This window comes from Homalodisca vitripennis, chromosome 2, assembly GCF_021130785.1.
Source record: "Homalodisca vitripennis isolate AUS2020 chromosome 2, UT_GWSS_2.1, whole genome shotgun sequence".
Classification (NCBI taxonomy): domain Eukaryota; kingdom Metazoa; phylum Arthropoda; class Insecta; order Hemiptera; family Cicadellidae; genus Homalodisca; species Homalodisca vitripennis.
Window position 1 is genome coordinate 107,362,348 of NC_060208.1, and position 18,547 is coordinate 107,380,894.

Here is an 18,547-nt window from a genome sequence, read left to right on the forward strand (position 1 = left end):
ACAATTTCTTCACCATTTTTGAAGTAACATTTTTTTAACTAAGCGATTTCTACAGAGTTTAAATATAATCAAAAAAGTAGAGGTAATGGACTTAAATTGTGTTGGTAGCACTGCTGAAACACACTAAAAGATCAAAAAAGGTAGATTCCATTTGAACGTTAACAGCTGATGTTTGTTTACTGTCAATCTAACCTCACTTTCACGGTTTTTGTACACGTGCTCAACACAATGTCTAACCGCGGTTGTAAAAACTCTGTTGTGACAGTTTTTGTTATATTTGTGGTGAGTTCTGTGATTAAAAAACACCAAAGAAACATTGCGGACTTTGTGAAAAAGGTTTATCGATCATACTTTGGAACCTTACTTGGAGATCAGGATAAATATTGGGCGCCGCATAAGGTATGTTATGTATGTGTTGAAGATTTAAGAAAATGGTCAAAAAAAGGAGAAAAAAAATCCTTCAAATTTGCTGTTCCTATGATATGGAGAGAGCCAAGAAATCATTTCTGATGATTGTTACTTTTGCAGTGTTGATGTAACTGGTCACAACTCAAAAAATAAGAAGGTAATAAGCTACCCTAACCTTATGTCTGCCATCCGACCAGTGAAACACGGTCAAGATTTGCCGGTCCTGAACCTCCAGATGATTTGGGGATTCCATTCAAACTGAACCATCTTATGATGTAGAATCTGAGTTAGATGAACAAGATGATGAAGAATTTCGTAGTATTACAGAAAATGTAGAGCCTAAGTTGTTTACTCAGATTGAACTTAATGACTTGGTTAGGGATCTAGGCTTAACTAAAGAAAAAGCTGAATTGCTTGGCTCTAGACTAAAAGAAAAGAACTTGTTGGGTGCTGGAACCAGCATTTATGTGTATAGAAGAGGAGAGAGCAACAATTTTCAAAGTTTTTTGAACAAGATGGTGATTTGGTGTACTGTACAGACATTCCAGGTCTGATGAATGAATTTGGTGTTGAGTACAAAAAGGAAGACTGGAGGCCTGTTCATTGACTCATCCAAAAGAAGTTTAAAGGCTGTTTTATTACACAATGGAAACCAGTACGCATCTATACCTGTTGGTCATTCTGTACACATGAAAGAAAGCTATGAAAACCTAGAAATAGTGCTGAATAAAATAGGCTATTGTGATCATGGTTGGATGATATGTGGTTGATTTAAAAGTAACATGTATGCTACTTGGTCAACAAGGTGGTTTTACCAAGTTTCCATGTTTCTTGTGTGAATGGGACAGTAGGGCTAGAGATCAACATTGGTGCAAAAAGAACTGGCCCTGCTAGGGAATCTTTAAAACCAGGTGAAAAGAACATTCTTCGCAAAAACCTCGTAGATCCAAAAAAAGTGCTCCTACCACCTCTTCACATAAAGTTAGGCCTCATGAAACAGTTTGTCAAGGCTTTGCCTAAAGATGGGCCATGTTTTATGTATCTCTGCCTAAAGTTTCCACACCTTTCAGAAGCTAAACTGAAAGAAGGCGTCTTTGTCGGGACCAGACATTAGAAAAATGATGTTAGACCTTAACTTTGAATCGACAATGACCTCAAATGAGAAAGAAGCATGGGTGTCATTCAAGCAAGTGGTTACCAAGTTCTTGGGGAATAAAAAAGATCCAGAATATGTTTGCTATTGTTGCTAACATGTTAAAGAACTTTAAAAAGTTAGGATGTTTGATGAGCCTGAAAGTTCACTTCCTGAACAGTCATCTTGATTACTTCCCGGAAAACTTGGGCGATGTAAGTGAGGAGCAAGGAGAGCGTTTTCCACCAGGACATTAAAACTGATGGAAAAACTCTATCAGGGCCGCTGGAACACTAACATGATGGGGGACTACTGTTGGTCACTTCACAGAGAAGTTCAGCAGGCGACTCATCGTAGAAAAAGCTACACAAGAAGTTTCAAAGAAAAGAGGGAAAGAAAATACAAACCAATCCCAGATGACTAATGGAACCTGTATTATACCACATGTATAACTCTTTCAAGTAACCTATTGTATTAATATATTCATAATTATGATGTAACATAGTGTTTCATTAATTTCACCATATACCGTATTTATACTACATAAGAAACTACATAAAAATGTATACTACATAAAAACCCAAATTGCAGAAAAAACTATGGGTGATACAAAAAAACTAAGGCCAGATTTGGATTCAGCACATAAAAATCTATAAAAATCAGCTATTAAAGTAAAAAAAAAGTTTTCACAAAAAAATTTTTCGTTGACCTGTGTTATAATAGTTTTACCTTCTAATTTTTTTTTTACTATTTTCTTTTTTTTCACTCTTAATTCTTAACTTTTATTCTTTTGAATTGTTTTCATGTACCCAGGGCTTCTGAAACTTGTTTATACACTTTTACTTTGTTGAAATGTTTACCTAGCATGACAGGGTCTGGGTTGACCACTTATAGTTTTGTTCTCCAGGTGCACCTGAGTAGGCAACCTTTCTGGGTAGTTTTGTCTGCGTTTGTCCCCTTGTTTTTTTTCTTCTCAAATATATATATATATTTTCACTATGGCTGGCCATCCACGTTCTTTCTTTGCCTTTCCTTGCTCTCTCTCCGTGAGTCGGGCCCCGCTCCGCTCCAATGGGAGCACGTTCTTTGTTAAGCTAGCTTGGTACGGGCGAGCGGAAGCGGGGTGTGGCTCAGATGGTAGCAGAGCGTGGTTATGGCTTGCTAAGCGGTTTCCCGGGCTGGGAGCATGTAATGTTGAGTTTTGTGTGTTAGTTATTCCGTGTTTTATAGTATTGTATTTGTGCGGGGTTTTACTGGGTTTTTTTTTGCCTCAGGGAAGTAGGAGCTGGGTACTCTTATTGAGCCTCGTCAGTTGGTTGCCTTTTGAGTTGAGACTACTTAAGTTTAGTAAGTTAGATTTTGTTTGTCTTGAAGTTGATATGGCCGTCTCTTTGGTGCCTGAGTATCTCCGGAAGCCGGAGCTGGTTTTTGAGGTCGTGTCTAGGGGGCAGCAGGCTCGGGAGGACGTAAAGGGGTTGAGAGCTCAGCTCAGGGCCTGTTTGAACTTAGAGAGGACATGGCAGGAATCATTTTGTTTGGAAGATGAATTAGCTAGCTGCAAGACTAGGATGGAAGAATTAGAGGATGACATTGATAATGGGTCACTGCCTTTAACTGGGTCGGCCAAGGCTCGTTTGGGCTCCCAGATTATTCACTGGTGCGCCAGGGTGCAACTGCTTAATAAGGCTCCTGGACTCACCGCTGATATTGGTGCATGGGCCATTACTACTTCTGAAAAACTACAGTCAGCCCTGGAGAGTCTAGGTGAGGTTAGGTCCGTCAGAGAGAGAGGGGCCTCCTTTCAGGAGCCTCCTACTCTGTCAATTTCGGATTCTCGTATTGCTGAGCTTGGAGGAGCTGCAGGTCCTCAGGGTGTTGCTCCAGGGTGCCGAGATTCGGAATTGGTATCCTCTGCCATTTCTGCTGCAATTGGAGGTTCAAAGTCTTCGGTACATCCTGTGTTCATGGATCATGTAGGTTGTGGGACGGTTGTTGATGGCCATGATGTCTCAGGTCTATTTAGTTCAGCCTTTGCCAAGTTGTCCCACCCACTCTCACCTATACTTCAGAGCATGCCCAAGGCCGATGGATTGGAGTTAAATCACCTCCTTGCTTTTCTTCAGGAAGCTTTCAAAATTCAGGAGTTTCCTGGAATGACCGATTTGGTACTTATGGAAATTTTAGCCCCCTTTTGCTTGAGACCACTAAGTGACCGCCTACTTGACTGTCTCAAGCGAAGAGCACCTTTTGATGAGTTTCATGCTCAAGTTATTGAATATTTTATACCTGGTCGTGTCATGGAGCGTTTGCGAGTTGAACGTATTTATCGCCCACAGGCACCCGGAGAGACGCTTAGTCAATTTGTCGGCGAGATACGAGGGGTGGCCCAAATACTACGTCTTGACTTAAGCGAAAGGCAACTGGTGGACATTATTCTGGAGGGAATCAACCTGGAGGACCGTTGTCGTTTGGTTTTCTGCACAAGACCCACGTCTTGGGCGGATCTAGACCGTCTCTGCATTGCATCCAGAGGAGTCCAGGATGCGGATTTCCTAAGGGAGAGATTGATGGGACATCTGCCCAGTGAACCTCCTGGAAAGGTTCGGGTTTCAGCAGGGTCAGGGCAGGGGGTGCAACTCCCGCGTGGGCAACCCCCAACTTGTTTTGGTTGTAACCAGAGGGGTCACTTGAGGCGGGATTGTCCTCGGGCACGTGGGAGTTTTGGTTCCTCCTGACTTGTTAATCTTCCGGGACCTGGAACTGGACTCCTTGTTAACTCCGTCACTTCGGCAAGAAAACCTAATATTGTTAGTAATAATATAGTTGCCGGACTAAATATGTCTGGTAGCGTGATGTCTGCTAGGGTGAAGAACAGGGGTAATAAAGTCAAATCTTGTAAGGTATCCACCAATAAGGAGACCATTGCTTCCTTGGCTGCATTGGGTGTGAGAGCGGGTTGCTCGGTTTGCCCATGTGTAGATGTCCTTGTCGGAGATGTGAACCGGAAGGCCCTTGTGGATTCTGGTTCAGCACGCAGCCTGATATCCTTGCGTTTTTTCCAGGAGTTGTCAGCCTCTGGTCTCATCCGACAGGTTGAACCTAGTTCTTTAATTTGCTGGACAGCGTCTCGCTCTCCTTTGCCCATCACTCATGAAGTCCAGTTTAAAATCAAAATCCACCATTTTTCTTGGGTGTGGCGGTTTTTGGTGGCAGGGGAGTTGTGTTTTCCTTTTATCTTGGGGGCTGATTTTATTTGGAGGACTGGCATGATTTTGGACTTGGGCAATGGCCGGTGTTTCTTTCGCTTTTCTCGGCGGGTGTCAATACCTTTTTCGGATGAATATTCTCATGGGGCTGCCGCAGTCGAAGCGGAGGGAGATAGGGTTTCCATTCCTGATCCGTTGGGGCATCTGACCGTGGAGCAGGCTGAGACTATAAGGGGCATTTGTTGCCGCTTCCCAGAAGTACTCACACCAAAACTGGGTGTTACGAAGCTTCTTGAGTACGAGATTCGCCTCACTGATACCCGCCCGGTTCGTTCTCACCCCTACAAACTTGCTCCACCTAAAATGGAAATGCTGAGGAGCATCATTAATGAACTTCTAGAGAATGGAGTTATCGAACCTTCTTGCTCAGGTTATGCCAGTCCCGCTTTCCTGGTCCCTAAGCCAAATGGTAAGTCCAGAATGGTCCTGGACTATAGAAAGCTTAATTCCCAGATTGAGATTGACTCGGTACCTCTCCCCGATCTACATTCGGCATTTGATTGGTTCGGTAAGGCCAAATTTTTCTCCATATTTGACCTTAACCAGGCTTACCACCAGATACCTTTGAAGCCTGAATCTCGTCCTCTCACTGCGTTCTGTGTTCCCTGGAATTTATATCAGTTTACCCGTGTTCCAATGGGCTTAGCTGTGGGAGCTCAAACTCTTACCCGACTATTAGACTCTATTTTCCATGACGTCAAGTTTAAATTTGTATTTAACTATTTGGATGATCTTCTTGTATACAGTGAGAGCTTTGAAGAACATTTGACCCATCGGAGGAAGTTTTATTTAGGTTGCGTGGTGCTGGCCTTACCGTCAACCCGGAAAAGGTGAGTTTCGCCCAAAGTGAGATTTCTTTTCTGGGTCACCTTATTTCCACCCGGGGCGTCTGCATAGATCCAGCTCGGACCCAGGCGATCAGGGATTTTCCTCCTCCCAAACATGCAAAGGGAGTTGCACGTTTCGTGGGAATGATAAATTTTTACAGGCGTTTCATACCCAATATTGCAGAGTTGGCCGCTCCTCTTAATCTGCTTCGCAAGAAGGGTGCTAAGTTTGAATGGGGTGAAACACAGCAGACGTCCTTTCAATTGTTGAAAGAAGCTGTTATGCAGCCTCCTGTGTTGGCTATGCCGGATTTTGGTCGAAAATTCGTCTTACAAACTGATGCGTCCTCCTTGGCTATTGCGGCGGTGTTGTCTCAGGAGGTGGATGGCGTCCGGCAGCCAATTGCTTATGCTTCACGCACATTTTTTTTTTTTTTTTTTTTTTTTTTTTTTTTTTTTTTTTTTTTTTTTCCTTCTGAGGGAAGAGGACACTTTGTCCCCGCACTTAGTCCTAAAAGGACCTTTGCGCCTCCCTTACTTTTATTTGTGCCCTCAAAAACCGAGGCTTTTGCAAAAACCAATCAAATTTAAGGGCTCCTGTTCTCTGATGTCCTTGGGGCTGAGGAGATATGCTCCCAAGTATCTTTTCCTAGTCTCTACGATGGCAGGACAATCCAACCAAATGTGCTCTGCTGACTCCTCCTCCTCTCCACAGAGTCTACATTCGCTGCTCCTACTAAGGCCTACCTTCACAAGGTGCTTCCTCAGAGGGCCATGTCCTGTCAACATTCCTAATATCAGTCTTATATCCTCCTTATTCTGGTCTAGGAGAGCTGTCCACCCTTTTGCATAAGGAGAGATAAACATTTTCGATATTCTTAAACCCGAGGCTCTGCTCCAATTCTTGTATCTTGTCCTCTTTTCCCAATCTTTAACCAGAGCTTTAATGCTGGAGAAGGATATTCCACAACCTGGCTCAGGCCCCACCAATATGGATTCTGCTCCCTTTTTGGCGAGGATGTCCGCTTTTTCGTTTCCATGAATTCCTTCATGACCCGGCACCCATCCGAGTGTTACTCTGTTATTTGTTGCTAGCTCTGCTAGGGCCTTCCTGCATTCCCAGACCGCTTTCGAATTAATCGAACAGGTATCCAGTGCCTTCAGTGCAGCCTGACTATCAGAGAGTATAAGGTATGATAATCCTTTTGTCCCCAACTGTGTGAGTCTTCTAGAACATGAATCTATTGCCATGACCTCCGCCTGAAAAACTGAGGCATGTCTTCCTAGGGGCACAGCCATGTCAACTCCAGGTCCATGTATTCCATATCCTGCCCTTGACTCTAGGAGTGAACCATCGGTGTAAAACTTCAGGACTCCTTTTTTAGGGTAGGCCTCCCTTTTAATCCATTCCTCCCTACTTCCGATAGAGACCGTGTATGGTTTTTCAAAGGAGTATTTCTTAACCATAGTATCAGATACTTTGGTTAGCATTTCAGCCTCAGGGAAATTTTCCAATATCTTCATGTGGCCTTCTAGGGAGGTAGCATTTATTACCTTTGTTCCTAGAAGCTTCATTGCGCTCATCGCAGCTGTTCTCATCACTTCCTGGCCAAGAGGAGTATAACTTCACGCACATTGACACCCTGTAAAAAAAAGAGTTCATCTGTTTATGAGCTGGAGTGTTTGGCTGTTGTGTTCGGGATAAATAAATTTCGAAGGTTTTTAGAACATAAAGAGTTTCTCCTTGAAACCGACAACCAGGCACTATCTTGGCTCCTCGCTCATCCTCGTCAGCTTGGGAAAATTGGTCGTTGGGTCGTTCAAATATCTTCCCTTAAATTTACTGTGCAACATGTGCGTGGCACGCAAAATATCATTGCCGATACGCTTTCTAGGATGTACCATACTCCCGGCGACCAACTTCAGGATTTGGAGCCGGTATGTGGGGCTGTGCTGCTTGACTGTCCTCTGGCCTTTTCGGATATCCTCCCTCATCAACTAAATGATCCCGAGCTGGCCAATATTATCTGTGAGCTTCAAGGGGGAGGTGCCCACCCCCCGTACTTTCTGTCCCAAGGTACCCTTTGCTGTCGAGCTAGGCAGCGGGGAAAGCCCAAATTAGTGCTGCCAAGTCTTCTTGTACCGATGGTTTTTCATTATTTCCATACTTCTCCCGTGGGCGGTCATTTAGGTATACATAAAACCATCGCGAAGATTAGGGACCTCTTCATTTGGAAGGGCATGGATCGGGACATTGCGGCTCGAGTACGGTCATGTCAACTGTGCTCGTTAAGCAAGCCCGCCCAGAACGCTAAGCTGGGTCTGTTGTCATCTGAAGTGGCGGAGAGACCTCTGGAGAAGCTTTTCATCGACTACGTTGGGGCTTTCCCTCGTAGCAAGTCAGGTAATAAGTTCCTGCTTGTCTGTGTAGATGCTTTCTCCAAGTTCGTCTGGTTGTTTCCGTTACGAAGCGCCACAGCTCAGCTCACGACTAAGGTGCTCCGTACCAATCTTTTCCAACATTTCGGAATTCCCGCCACTATAGTATCCGATAATGGAACTCAGTTTTTGTCCAATGAATTCAAGAGAATGTGCTTTGGGCACGGTATCCGCCATGTGACGACTTCGCCTTACTACCCACAGCCCTCCCACGCAGAGCGTTTTAAACCGTAATCTGCGATCAGCCCTCATCGCTTTCCATGCTAAAAATCACGAGACGTGGGACCAAGAACTCCCTTGGATTCAATTTGCTTTTAACACAGCTGTTCATGAAAGTCACAAGGCGGTGCCCTTCGAGTTGTTGTTTGGGTTTCCACCCAACAACCCTTTGGCTAATATTTGGAGGATTGGGGACCTTCTGCCACCGCCTGATGTTGCTAGCACTTGGGCAGCTGCCCAGCGAAATCTTTTCAGGGCTAGGGAATTGCTGAGGAGGAAGTATAACAAGGGGCGTGTGGCTAACCCTTTCCGAGAGGGGGAACTTGTATATTGTAGAGCTCATCCGACCAGTTCGGCCGTGGACAAAAGGGCTGCAAAGTTGTCTTATCGGTGGACAGGCCCCCACCGTATCTTTAGGTTTCTGACTCCGGTGACGGCTCTGTTGGGAGATCCCCAAACCGGCAAGGTTTATCGAAAGGCACATATTTCTCATCTAAAGCCTTGCCGGGGAATTCCTTAACTGGGGAGAGCTTCTTGAGTTTCCTTGTTGGAGAGGGGAGTCTCCCTTTTGGGGGGGGGGGTGTCTGAGCCGGGTCAAATTCTCGTGCCCCTTTCGGTTTTCTCGACTCTTTTTTGTTATAGTGTTTTATTTTGTTGTTGGTGTTTGCTCTCGTTGACTCTTCGAGGCTTTGGTGTCGTCTGTGACTGGATCGAGAGAGTAGCGACTTTCACTTCTGTTCAGACCGTTACTAGTGAAGTTTATTTTGTTTTTACCCTTTTATTTAGTTTTGGGTTTTGTTTTGGGTTTTGTTCTGCCCCAAATGTCTGGCTAAACACGGCTGTGTCAACTGACGAGTGAGTAACTGTTCTCTATTTATATTTTACTTATATTTGTTCGTTTAGCAGGTTAACCTCAATAAGCGTGTGGTTCTGAATTTAAGTTATAGGTTCTGGGGATTCTAGTTTTGTATTTATTAGTTATGTGTTATTTAGTAACTTGTCTCCTTTTCTCCCAGCCTTAGGAGGCCGCTAAATTGTTTTTTTACTCACCCTTGAAACTGGCAACTTTAACTTTTCCCATTGTTTTTGTTTCTTAGGCTAACTTTTATTTTGGGGGAATTTAAATTGAGATTTATGTTTTCCGGATTTAACTTTTATTCTGTCAACTCTAGGCAAACTGTTTTCACCCTGTTTCTAAGTTTAAGTTTTTAGCCTAGATAGGCCTAGAGTTTAATATAAGCCTAGATCAAAGGGTTTCTTATGCTATCTTTTGTTTCCCTAAATTTTCAGGGGGGATTTACCTTATTATAGCTGCAGGGAGCCTTTCCCCTGCTTTTCAGAAAGTTTCAGCTAATTCGGTTCAGGAATTAACTCTACATAGTGTATTTTATAAGTTTTTCCATAATTTTAGTTTCCTTGGTAGTTGTCTTGTATTATGGTTATTATTTTTTTTTATGTACCACCAAATGTTTATATTAAGCTCTCTCTGCTTGACCCAGATGTCCCTGCTACTTTTACTAAAGGTTCCAACTCCTTTTGTGCTTGCTTTTACTTACTGTTAGTCTTTAAAGTTGAAATTCTGACCTTATCTTAATTTTTTTGTACTTGGTTATATGAGTTTCTTTTGTTTTTTTAAACCAAAGGTTTTCTAGACTTACCTTTTGTTTTGTACTGTACTATTACTTATGTCACAGCAGTTAATTATAACTTTAACATGTAATTTCCTGTATATTTATTGATTATAATAGTTTTACCTTCTAAATTTTTTTTTTACTATTTTCTTTTTTTTCACTCTTAATTCTTAACTTTTATTCTTTTGAATTGTTTTCATGTACCCAGGGCTTCTGAAACTTGTTTATACACTTTTACTTTGTTGAAATGTTTACCTAGCATGACAGGCTATAGAAGCACTCTGTGCTTGCAGGGTTCACGAGCTCCAGCTCCAATGTCCGCCTCTCCCATGATTCTTGGGCCGGGTCCTTACACCGGTGCCATGGCGGGCTACTAAGGTTTTCCTACCTGAGGACATTATTTCTCTGTGATACCCTGCTGTGATATTGTCTCAGTGTGCCTGTTATTTAAGTATTGTTATCCAGTTTGTTATCTAGTTTTAAGTAGTTAAGTTTAGGTTAATTCTATCCTTTCAGGAACCCGCCCTGTGCCACAGGACTCCGGGTGATTTTGGCTTTTCCTGTTTGAAATTTGGCGCTCTAAATTCTATCTAACTTAAATTTATAAAGATTTTTAATTTTATCCATAAGTCTGGGTTGACCACTTATAGTTTTGTTCTCCAGGTGCACCTGAGTAGGCAACCTTTCTGGGTAGTTTTGTCTGCGTTTGTCCCCTTGTTTTTTTTCTTCTCAAATATATATATATATATTTTCACTATGGCTGGCCATCCACGTTCTTTCTTTGCCTTTCCTTGCTCTCTCTCCGTGAGTCGGGCCCCGCTCCGCTCCAATGGGAGCACGTTCTTTGTTAAGCTAGCTTGGTACGGGCGAGCGGAAGCGGGGTGTGGCTCAGTAAGGATTCTCTGTCTCTAAACTCATTACAGCTGGATTAAATTAAGTTTATGGTTTGACAATTAATTATTATCTGATAATGATATAACATTTAATTATCTTAAAGATTAGATATTATTACTAAAATCCTTGTTATTTTCCTAATAGTGATGTAAATAAGAAGAAACACTAAATGCCAGTGGAATGGAATTCTGAAATTAAGGAGCAATACAAGCACCTAGTAATTAACATGAATAAATATATTATATAATATGACATTTCCACCAAAAGAAACCTGAGATTTTGTTCAGTGCAATGCTTTTAAATATATATACTGTAGATTTGGACCATAATGTTCAAATAATAAAACAATATTATGTTACTTTTTTCTAGAGTAGGATTGGTTATCATATAATATGCAGCTTTAACTGCAAATAGGAAATCGTAAACTCAGGATCACTTACCTGAATCGTTGTTGTTGACATTCGGTTCCATTGTCCAGGATTGTCTGTTATTGGTTGTTCTTTGGTTGTTGTTAGCATTGTTTGTCCCTCGGTTGGTCATTCCCCGATTATATTCATCATCAGAATTGTTATCTGTTTGAATTAAATAGATTGCATTATAATTTGAATATTTATAAAATCTACAAGCAAAAAGTGCATATTATAGTTTATACTACTGTATAGTGCTATGAAAATTGGAGAGAAGAATATAAGAGTGTCAGTTGGCTGACCACAATGTTCCACCTTATCAATGTTTGTATACCCATTTGTTGATATTTCAACTAATTTTCTTGCCACTCCTTAATTCGTACTGTTTTCTCAATTATCTCAATGTTCCGTATACACTCTTAATTAGTATTGATTAGGTATTTCCTATTAGTATATAATTTTATTATTTTTAAATTAAACTATTTTAAAATCCTTTCTTCTCATTTTTGGTTAAGCAGCTTATATACTAGATTCTACATTTCCCGTTTATTATCGTTTCCAACCATGGACTCTAAAGGGAAGGGGCACTAGGGGATTTTGTATCTCCAAGTCACAATCTTTGCATTTTACTGTAATATTATTTTTGCATTTTGCAAGCTAATGAAACAGGCTATAATATAATGTAATTTATAAGCATCTGAAGTATATAAAATTTTTTTCATTTCCAGAATAATTATTATTTATTTTATAAATTTTGAAAGCAATACTTTTTTTAGTAAAAAAAAATTATAGTCCAAATTGGTGTATTTTTATAGAATATTTCATTGTTTATGTGGAAAATGTTATTGCATTCATTTAAATTATTTTTTCAATTTTATGTAGAGTTTTGTAAACCGCGACATTTGTGTTCTTACACAAATACTTGTAAACACACAAAAGTGCAAGGATTTGGTAAAACTCATAAAAATTTCAATTTTATTGTGATTTGGTTGACAAGCAACAGTTTTTTAGCTAATAAAACAGGCTAGAATATAATCTAATTTATGAAAAAACTCAAAAAAACTAATTAGAAGGCTCTGCGATGTTTGCAAAATTCAAATTATACCACTGTAATAACAACAAAACAGAAAGGACATCAAGACATCAACCAGTACCGTATTTGTTTATTAAAACCATAGATTATACTTCAGAAACATGTGTCAGAATCATCCAAAATAAAATAAAAATTTGTACAAAATAAGACACCAATCGATTGCTTTACGAAAATATAACATTGCCGAAAATTCAATTATGTAACTGGTTAGAAAAATTTCAAAAATATAGTATTGTAACTTGATTTACATTGTTATTCTCGGGTCAATATATATTTATATGTATAGTACATGTTCTTTTGTTTAATTTTAATACATAAACATTATTATTTGAGCCCATACTAATGTTTAAACAAATATTTAATATGTGTATCATCATCACGGTACTGCCTCATCAACAGCATTTTGGTACTGTATTGGCCATTGTGAGACGATACCGTGATAAGTGGTTAATGAGTTAAAGTTAATCCGAAGAAACACACTTTGATGAGGGTGAAGTTTAATGGACATTCATTTTTTTATGAGCTGTGATAAACTGAGAGATTTTTAAAAATTGGATGTGTTTAAAAAAAGTATCGTTAAAAAGGAAAAGAAATTTCATAACTCCTCCATTTACTTAAGCATATTAATATTTGGAAGATCTTGCACAATCATCAGTACAAGATTGAGAGAATTTATTTACTTCAAGGTTTTTATCTTGGAAAGAAATTCCTTTGATCTTCAAAAGAGATTGTTATTTTATTAACCCTTTGAACCCCAGGCGACGAAATATCGTCGCCGAGAAGATATGCGAAGATCCCCGCGGCGACGATGTATCGTCGCCAATGAAGTTGCGAGAATCCCCGGGCGACGTAATATCGTCGCCATGGTATATGCGTTTAATACATATTTATTTGAAATCGTAAAATACTTATTTTATGAGTATTAATACATATTTATATGTATTTTATTAAAATACTAATTTTTTTTTTATTTATTTATTTACTAATTTATTTATTTAGGTAATATCAGTGATTTTTGTGTTGTACGCCTAGAGGTTTTTACAAGTCACATACTTTTATATAAAAATTCAAAAAAAGTTTATTTTTAGAGATATCAATATAATTTTTTTTTGTACATACACAAAACTAAATTTAGAAAAATAAAATGTGGGTGCCCATAGTAAAAATATTTCTTATTTTTTAATTTAAAAAATCTTAAAATCAATTTTTTTGCCTAAAAATCTATATACATATATTTTAAAATTATTTTAATGCTGTTAAACATTTTTTTATACTTCAGACTAATCTTTTTCTGTGTATACAATTTCATTCTGGACATTTTGGTGTGTAATACAAGACAATAGCATAAAAAATAGCAAAAGTATTAATTTTTTACAAACAGTATGCAAAAACAGCTGTTTTTGCTCCGGGGATTCTCGGTAGTTCTTAGGTCAAATGATTTTGGTACGTTTTTTCCACCATCAATATTTTGGTCTGGGGTTCAAAGGGTTAACACTCTTATTCCTAAAGATTTTTATTTTAAGTCACTTTTAAGAACATATAAAATACTCGTAACTGTACTTAGCTAATCTTGTATGTAAGACTAAAATTTTGACTCATTATTATTGATATTAACATTTTTGAATAGAACAACAATAAACATAAAAAAGCAAAAACAAAATACCAAAATAATTTTTTTGTTTATCATTACTCATTTTATTATTCTTTATTTATTTTGTTAATTTTGCTTTTAACAGGTTTTTGGGCACATTTTGCCATAATTAACGTTGCATAACACTGCATTTTCGAGGATTGGAATCTATCTTCTTCTGTAGATTTCAAAAAACTTTATCCAAGTTACGATTAACAGACCAAGTACCAACCATGTCACTGAACAGAACAAGTACACTGAACAACACACATGCACACACCAGAGAAAGTGAAAGACAGGAAATATCAGTTTAGGCAATTCCTGAGTCAATGTGGAATTGTGTTAAAACAAAATGTTGTCAATGGCAATGTTGTCTGAAACAAAATGGGAAGGGGATGGTTATGAAAAGGGGAGATATTAAAAAGCAGCTGTTTAAGTGTTTGTTTATTTTTTTACTTCAAGTCAACAAAATATTGTTGTTCGTAATTCATTGGTTGACCTCTATTTAAATTTTACAATTTGTTTTGGTTGTCTAGTGTTGTCTTTTATATTGGTAGCTAAAGTGGCCTAATTTCAATAGAAGATTAACTTCAGTTGATCTGCTAGTTTTATGTATGAAGCCCCAATTAGTTTAGATTTGAAACAATCCTCTTTACATGATGGCTTCAACACACTTCATATGATGATTTTCAGATACTCTTATTTAGATATCTCTAGTTCTAATGTCTTTACATTCAAAAACATAACTCCCATTTTACAAAACTAAGCAAATTTCATTGGTCTTGGTCTCATGAATATCTTTGAAATGAAATAACACTTGTGTCCTATGGCTACAATTCAAACTTCTATTATATCATCTTACAGTTTAATATGCCAGGAATATTTTTGAAAACAGAGTAGGAAAGCTAATTTTGACCATTTTGCACTATGATTGTCCATAGTAATTTAATGTTAATAAAATGTTTCAAACAGAAAAATTATAAAGATGTACTACAACGTATCAATAACATACAGTAGCTATAAATTTTGAAAAGCTTCAAATTATCAAAATGAAATTATGATCATCAATTTAAGAGCCTAAAACCCAACTATTTTTACCGTCCTTATTCATTTCTTGTGAGGAGTAATTGCTAAATATCTAAAATGTTATTATTCAAACAAAAGCTCTTACCAACAAACGAGTTCTGGAATTGAGATCTTGCATTTGTTGATGGTCTTTGAGGGAGGTTGTCTGAAAAACAGAAAGACAAAACTGGATATAATAGAAAGTAGTAAATAACTCAATAAAATATCCTATGTTTTTTAATTGTTCAAGAAAAGTATCTTTTCTTACAACACATAAACTATGAAATAATCTCAAAACAAACTGAATATAAGATCTAAGTATACTCACTGTTGAAAACATTGCGTTGAGGCTGATTAGAAACAAATGAAGAAGAACTTCTGGCATCTGGAAAGAAAGTTTATTGAATTTACAGATGAATTTTTTTGAAATGATGGCAGGAATATCTTGGATACATGGGATCTTAAAATGTAAAAGTAATGACTAAAACACAAGTTTTAAGAACTGGTAACTGTTCCCACGTTAAAAAAACTAAACCTTGGAATAATAACCTGTAATAAATCCAGAAAGAGTAACAAATGAAAAACATGGAGATGTGTCAAACAACACAACACGCAATAAGCAGGAATGTGGCAATAAACTGTTTTATAACAGTCACACATCTCTATAACGAGTATTTCAATACATCAAGTATATCAATTCAATTCAGGACAGAGTTGCATATAATACGGGAGCATTGCCAAATAAACTGATTAAAGCTAGAATATAGATTTTCTTACACTTAACCATGTTAAATATGCATACAATTCCTGTTATTTTTTTAACTATGAGCCAAATTAGGTCACAGGTTAAAACAGGGTGTCTAGTAAAGTGGTTGAACAAATTCCTTAACTTTTCTAAGCCAAAAATAATAATTTTCCATATCCTATTACAAATAAAGTCGTAAATTATACATAAAATCGGTTTTAAAAGTTGGTTAAAAAAAAAAACAATCTGATCGTCAAAATATGGTCACAAATACTGATCAAAATACAATAGTAAGTTTAAACAGTTAGTAAAAAGCTAACATTTTCTTGAACTTTTGTCAAATCCTGACGATCGTTGTTCAAACATGAATCTATCTTGAAAATTCTGTAGATTCAAAACACTTTGGTTATAAACTCATAATCCGTGATTTTTTGGTGATTTCCTTCAACACTCATTATAATCCGTGATTTTTTAGTGATTTCCATCAACCCTTATTTTAGTTTCCAGCACTTCCATAACCGGTTGACACCCTGCAACATTAACTGGATCATTTTCCAGATATATCATGAAATTCCTTAATTTTTACACATTTTTACAGCTTTTTCCACATTGTTAAAATGTCCAAACTATTCCCTGTTTTCCAAACATTCCTGGTAGCTAGACACATTGCAAAACGACTAGAACATTCTATGAGGTGAGTTATGCAGAAAAGAGCATCACTAAATTTGTTCCTCGTTCGGAGCAGTAACTCTAGGGGAGTCCTCCACGAAGGTTACATTAGAGTATGAAACATCTTTTTTGAAAGCAGTTTTGCTTTCTCATTTTTTTGTGAGAGTGGATTTATGAGATTTTTTGCCTTTCATCCAAGCACTAATTTAATGAGGTGAAAGTCTGTACATCAGCGTAACACATTAGTCATAAATGTTGTAGTAATCAAAAGAGATTCTTACTCGAGCTCAAAGAAGAGTATCCGCTTGATGAAGCAGGGGTGTTTGATTGCTCCTGCTGGGTAGAACGTTCCTGAAACACTGTGCACCAAAATAACTAATAGTAAAATTGTAGCCTCCGTAAGTGGTTATCACAAAAAATAATACAATTCATTATCACTAACTAAACAATTATTATTCAATTATATTCATTTCAGCTTCATTGAAGCCATCTTTGGGTACACAATATTGTGAGTTTAATAAACATTAACTATACAGTAGAAATAATGATTGATCATTCATACATATATTGTGGCACAATCAATATACAATTTACTTATCCCTTCTTCCCCAATTATTCTTGCAACCAAAGCTATACCCATCATACACAATAATTATTACTAGATTATTCAAAATTGTAATAAAAACTAAAGATTTTGTCAATTAATAATTAATGTCAAGCATAACTGATTTATTAATAAAGATCCACAAACACAGGAAAATAAAGGATGAGAAATAATGAAAATTGAATTTCACAGAACAACAACATTTTAAAGCAATATTTAACATTTTCACTGCTTGTGCGTCTGCCATAGTCAAAAGTGTTAAGAAACAGTAACACACAAGTCTGTAAGACATTAAACAAGTTCAAAATAACCAAAATCTCCTGGACACTAAAAGGACGGTTCCATTTTAACACTTGTCAGACACATTGGGGTGTAACACACCCCACACTATATAACTTTTCCTCTGCAGCCCAATTGGGTGGTGCAGGGAAATTGTGGTGGCCATGTAAATTCAGTTGGTAGTCTTGCTGCTCAGGAGCCATTGTTGTTTACTCCATTCTGCCTGTCATTGTCCAACTGGAAAGGTCGAAACGTTGCTTGAGGTGTGCTGCACCCCGGTGCGTCTTCTGTATGACAGTTTTAGTTTTCTACAAACTTAATATTTATAACTTTAAAACTAGTTTGTGTATTGATTAACTGTTTTGTTTTTCCTTTAAAAGGTTAAATGTTATCACCGTTTCATTGTAAGAGTTATTTATAATATAAATAATTATGTCTGCTGAACTAAGAAGTGATGAAATTCTTGATTTATTATTGGACACTAAAAGTAATGATGAAAGTTTATTTGGTGATGATGATAAGGATGATATTCCGGATTATGTAGAGGAGGAGTCAGAACATTCTGATGAGAGCAGTGCATATGAAGAAGGAGAAGCAGAAAGAAATGAAAGGAAGAGAAATGTAGCAGCTCTTTTGGGGAAAAATGGTTACATGTGGAGCTCTGAAGAACTTCAACGGAGAGGCCGCCCGTTGGCAAGGAACTGGATAACTCACTTACCTTGTGCTAAAGAACCCGGAAAAGAGGTAAAAACCCCACTTGAGTCACGGTTGCTTCAAATTAATATTTACTAGGTTAGAGAGAACAACTCTGCAAAGAAGTCTTCGTGTCGCTATAAGTGAAATTCTTAGTGTCCTGAATTAAGAATAAAGACAGATCCCTGAAAGTCTGAGAAAGACTGACACTATAAAAAGGAATAAAATTTGTGAAATGTGTGTTTATTTACAGTATCTATAAAACACATGTTTGGTATCTTAGTAACAACACAATTTTATAGCCCATAAAGGAAATTGCAGATAAGGATTGAATTGTGCATCATACTTCTAATAACAATTATAAACACTTTTCCCACAACATTTGCTCATTACAATATTCAAATACATTTTCATGGCAATTATATTGTCACAGAGTGATATTTAGACACATTACATTGGTGATTATTAATTTACCAATCAATATTTAGGGACGACACATTATTATGGCAATTATAGTAGTAATAATTAGTTGTGTTAATTGTGCCA

The 18,547-nt window shown here is 37.7% G+C and overlaps 1 protein-coding gene across 1 annotated transcript in view; it reads right to left on the bottom strand.

Moving 5' to 3' along the window:
* Nucleotides 1-18,547, bottom strand: part of LOC124354530 (DNA topoisomerase 3-alpha) — a 57,599-nt gene that overhangs the window by 11,655 nt on the left and 27,397 nt on the right. The window contains exons 16-19 of the mRNA XM_046805057.1: nt 16,707-16,784; nt 15,340-15,396; nt 15,118-15,177; nt 11,257-11,388 (exon numbers count right to left, since the gene is read on the bottom strand). Of these exons, the coding sequence (XP_046661013.1) occupies nt 11,257-11,388; nt 15,118-15,177; nt 15,340-15,396; nt 16,707-16,784 (327 nt within the window). The remainder of the gene's footprint in view (nt 1-11,256; nt 11,389-15,117; nt 15,178-15,339; nt 15,397-16,706; nt 16,785-18,547) is intronic.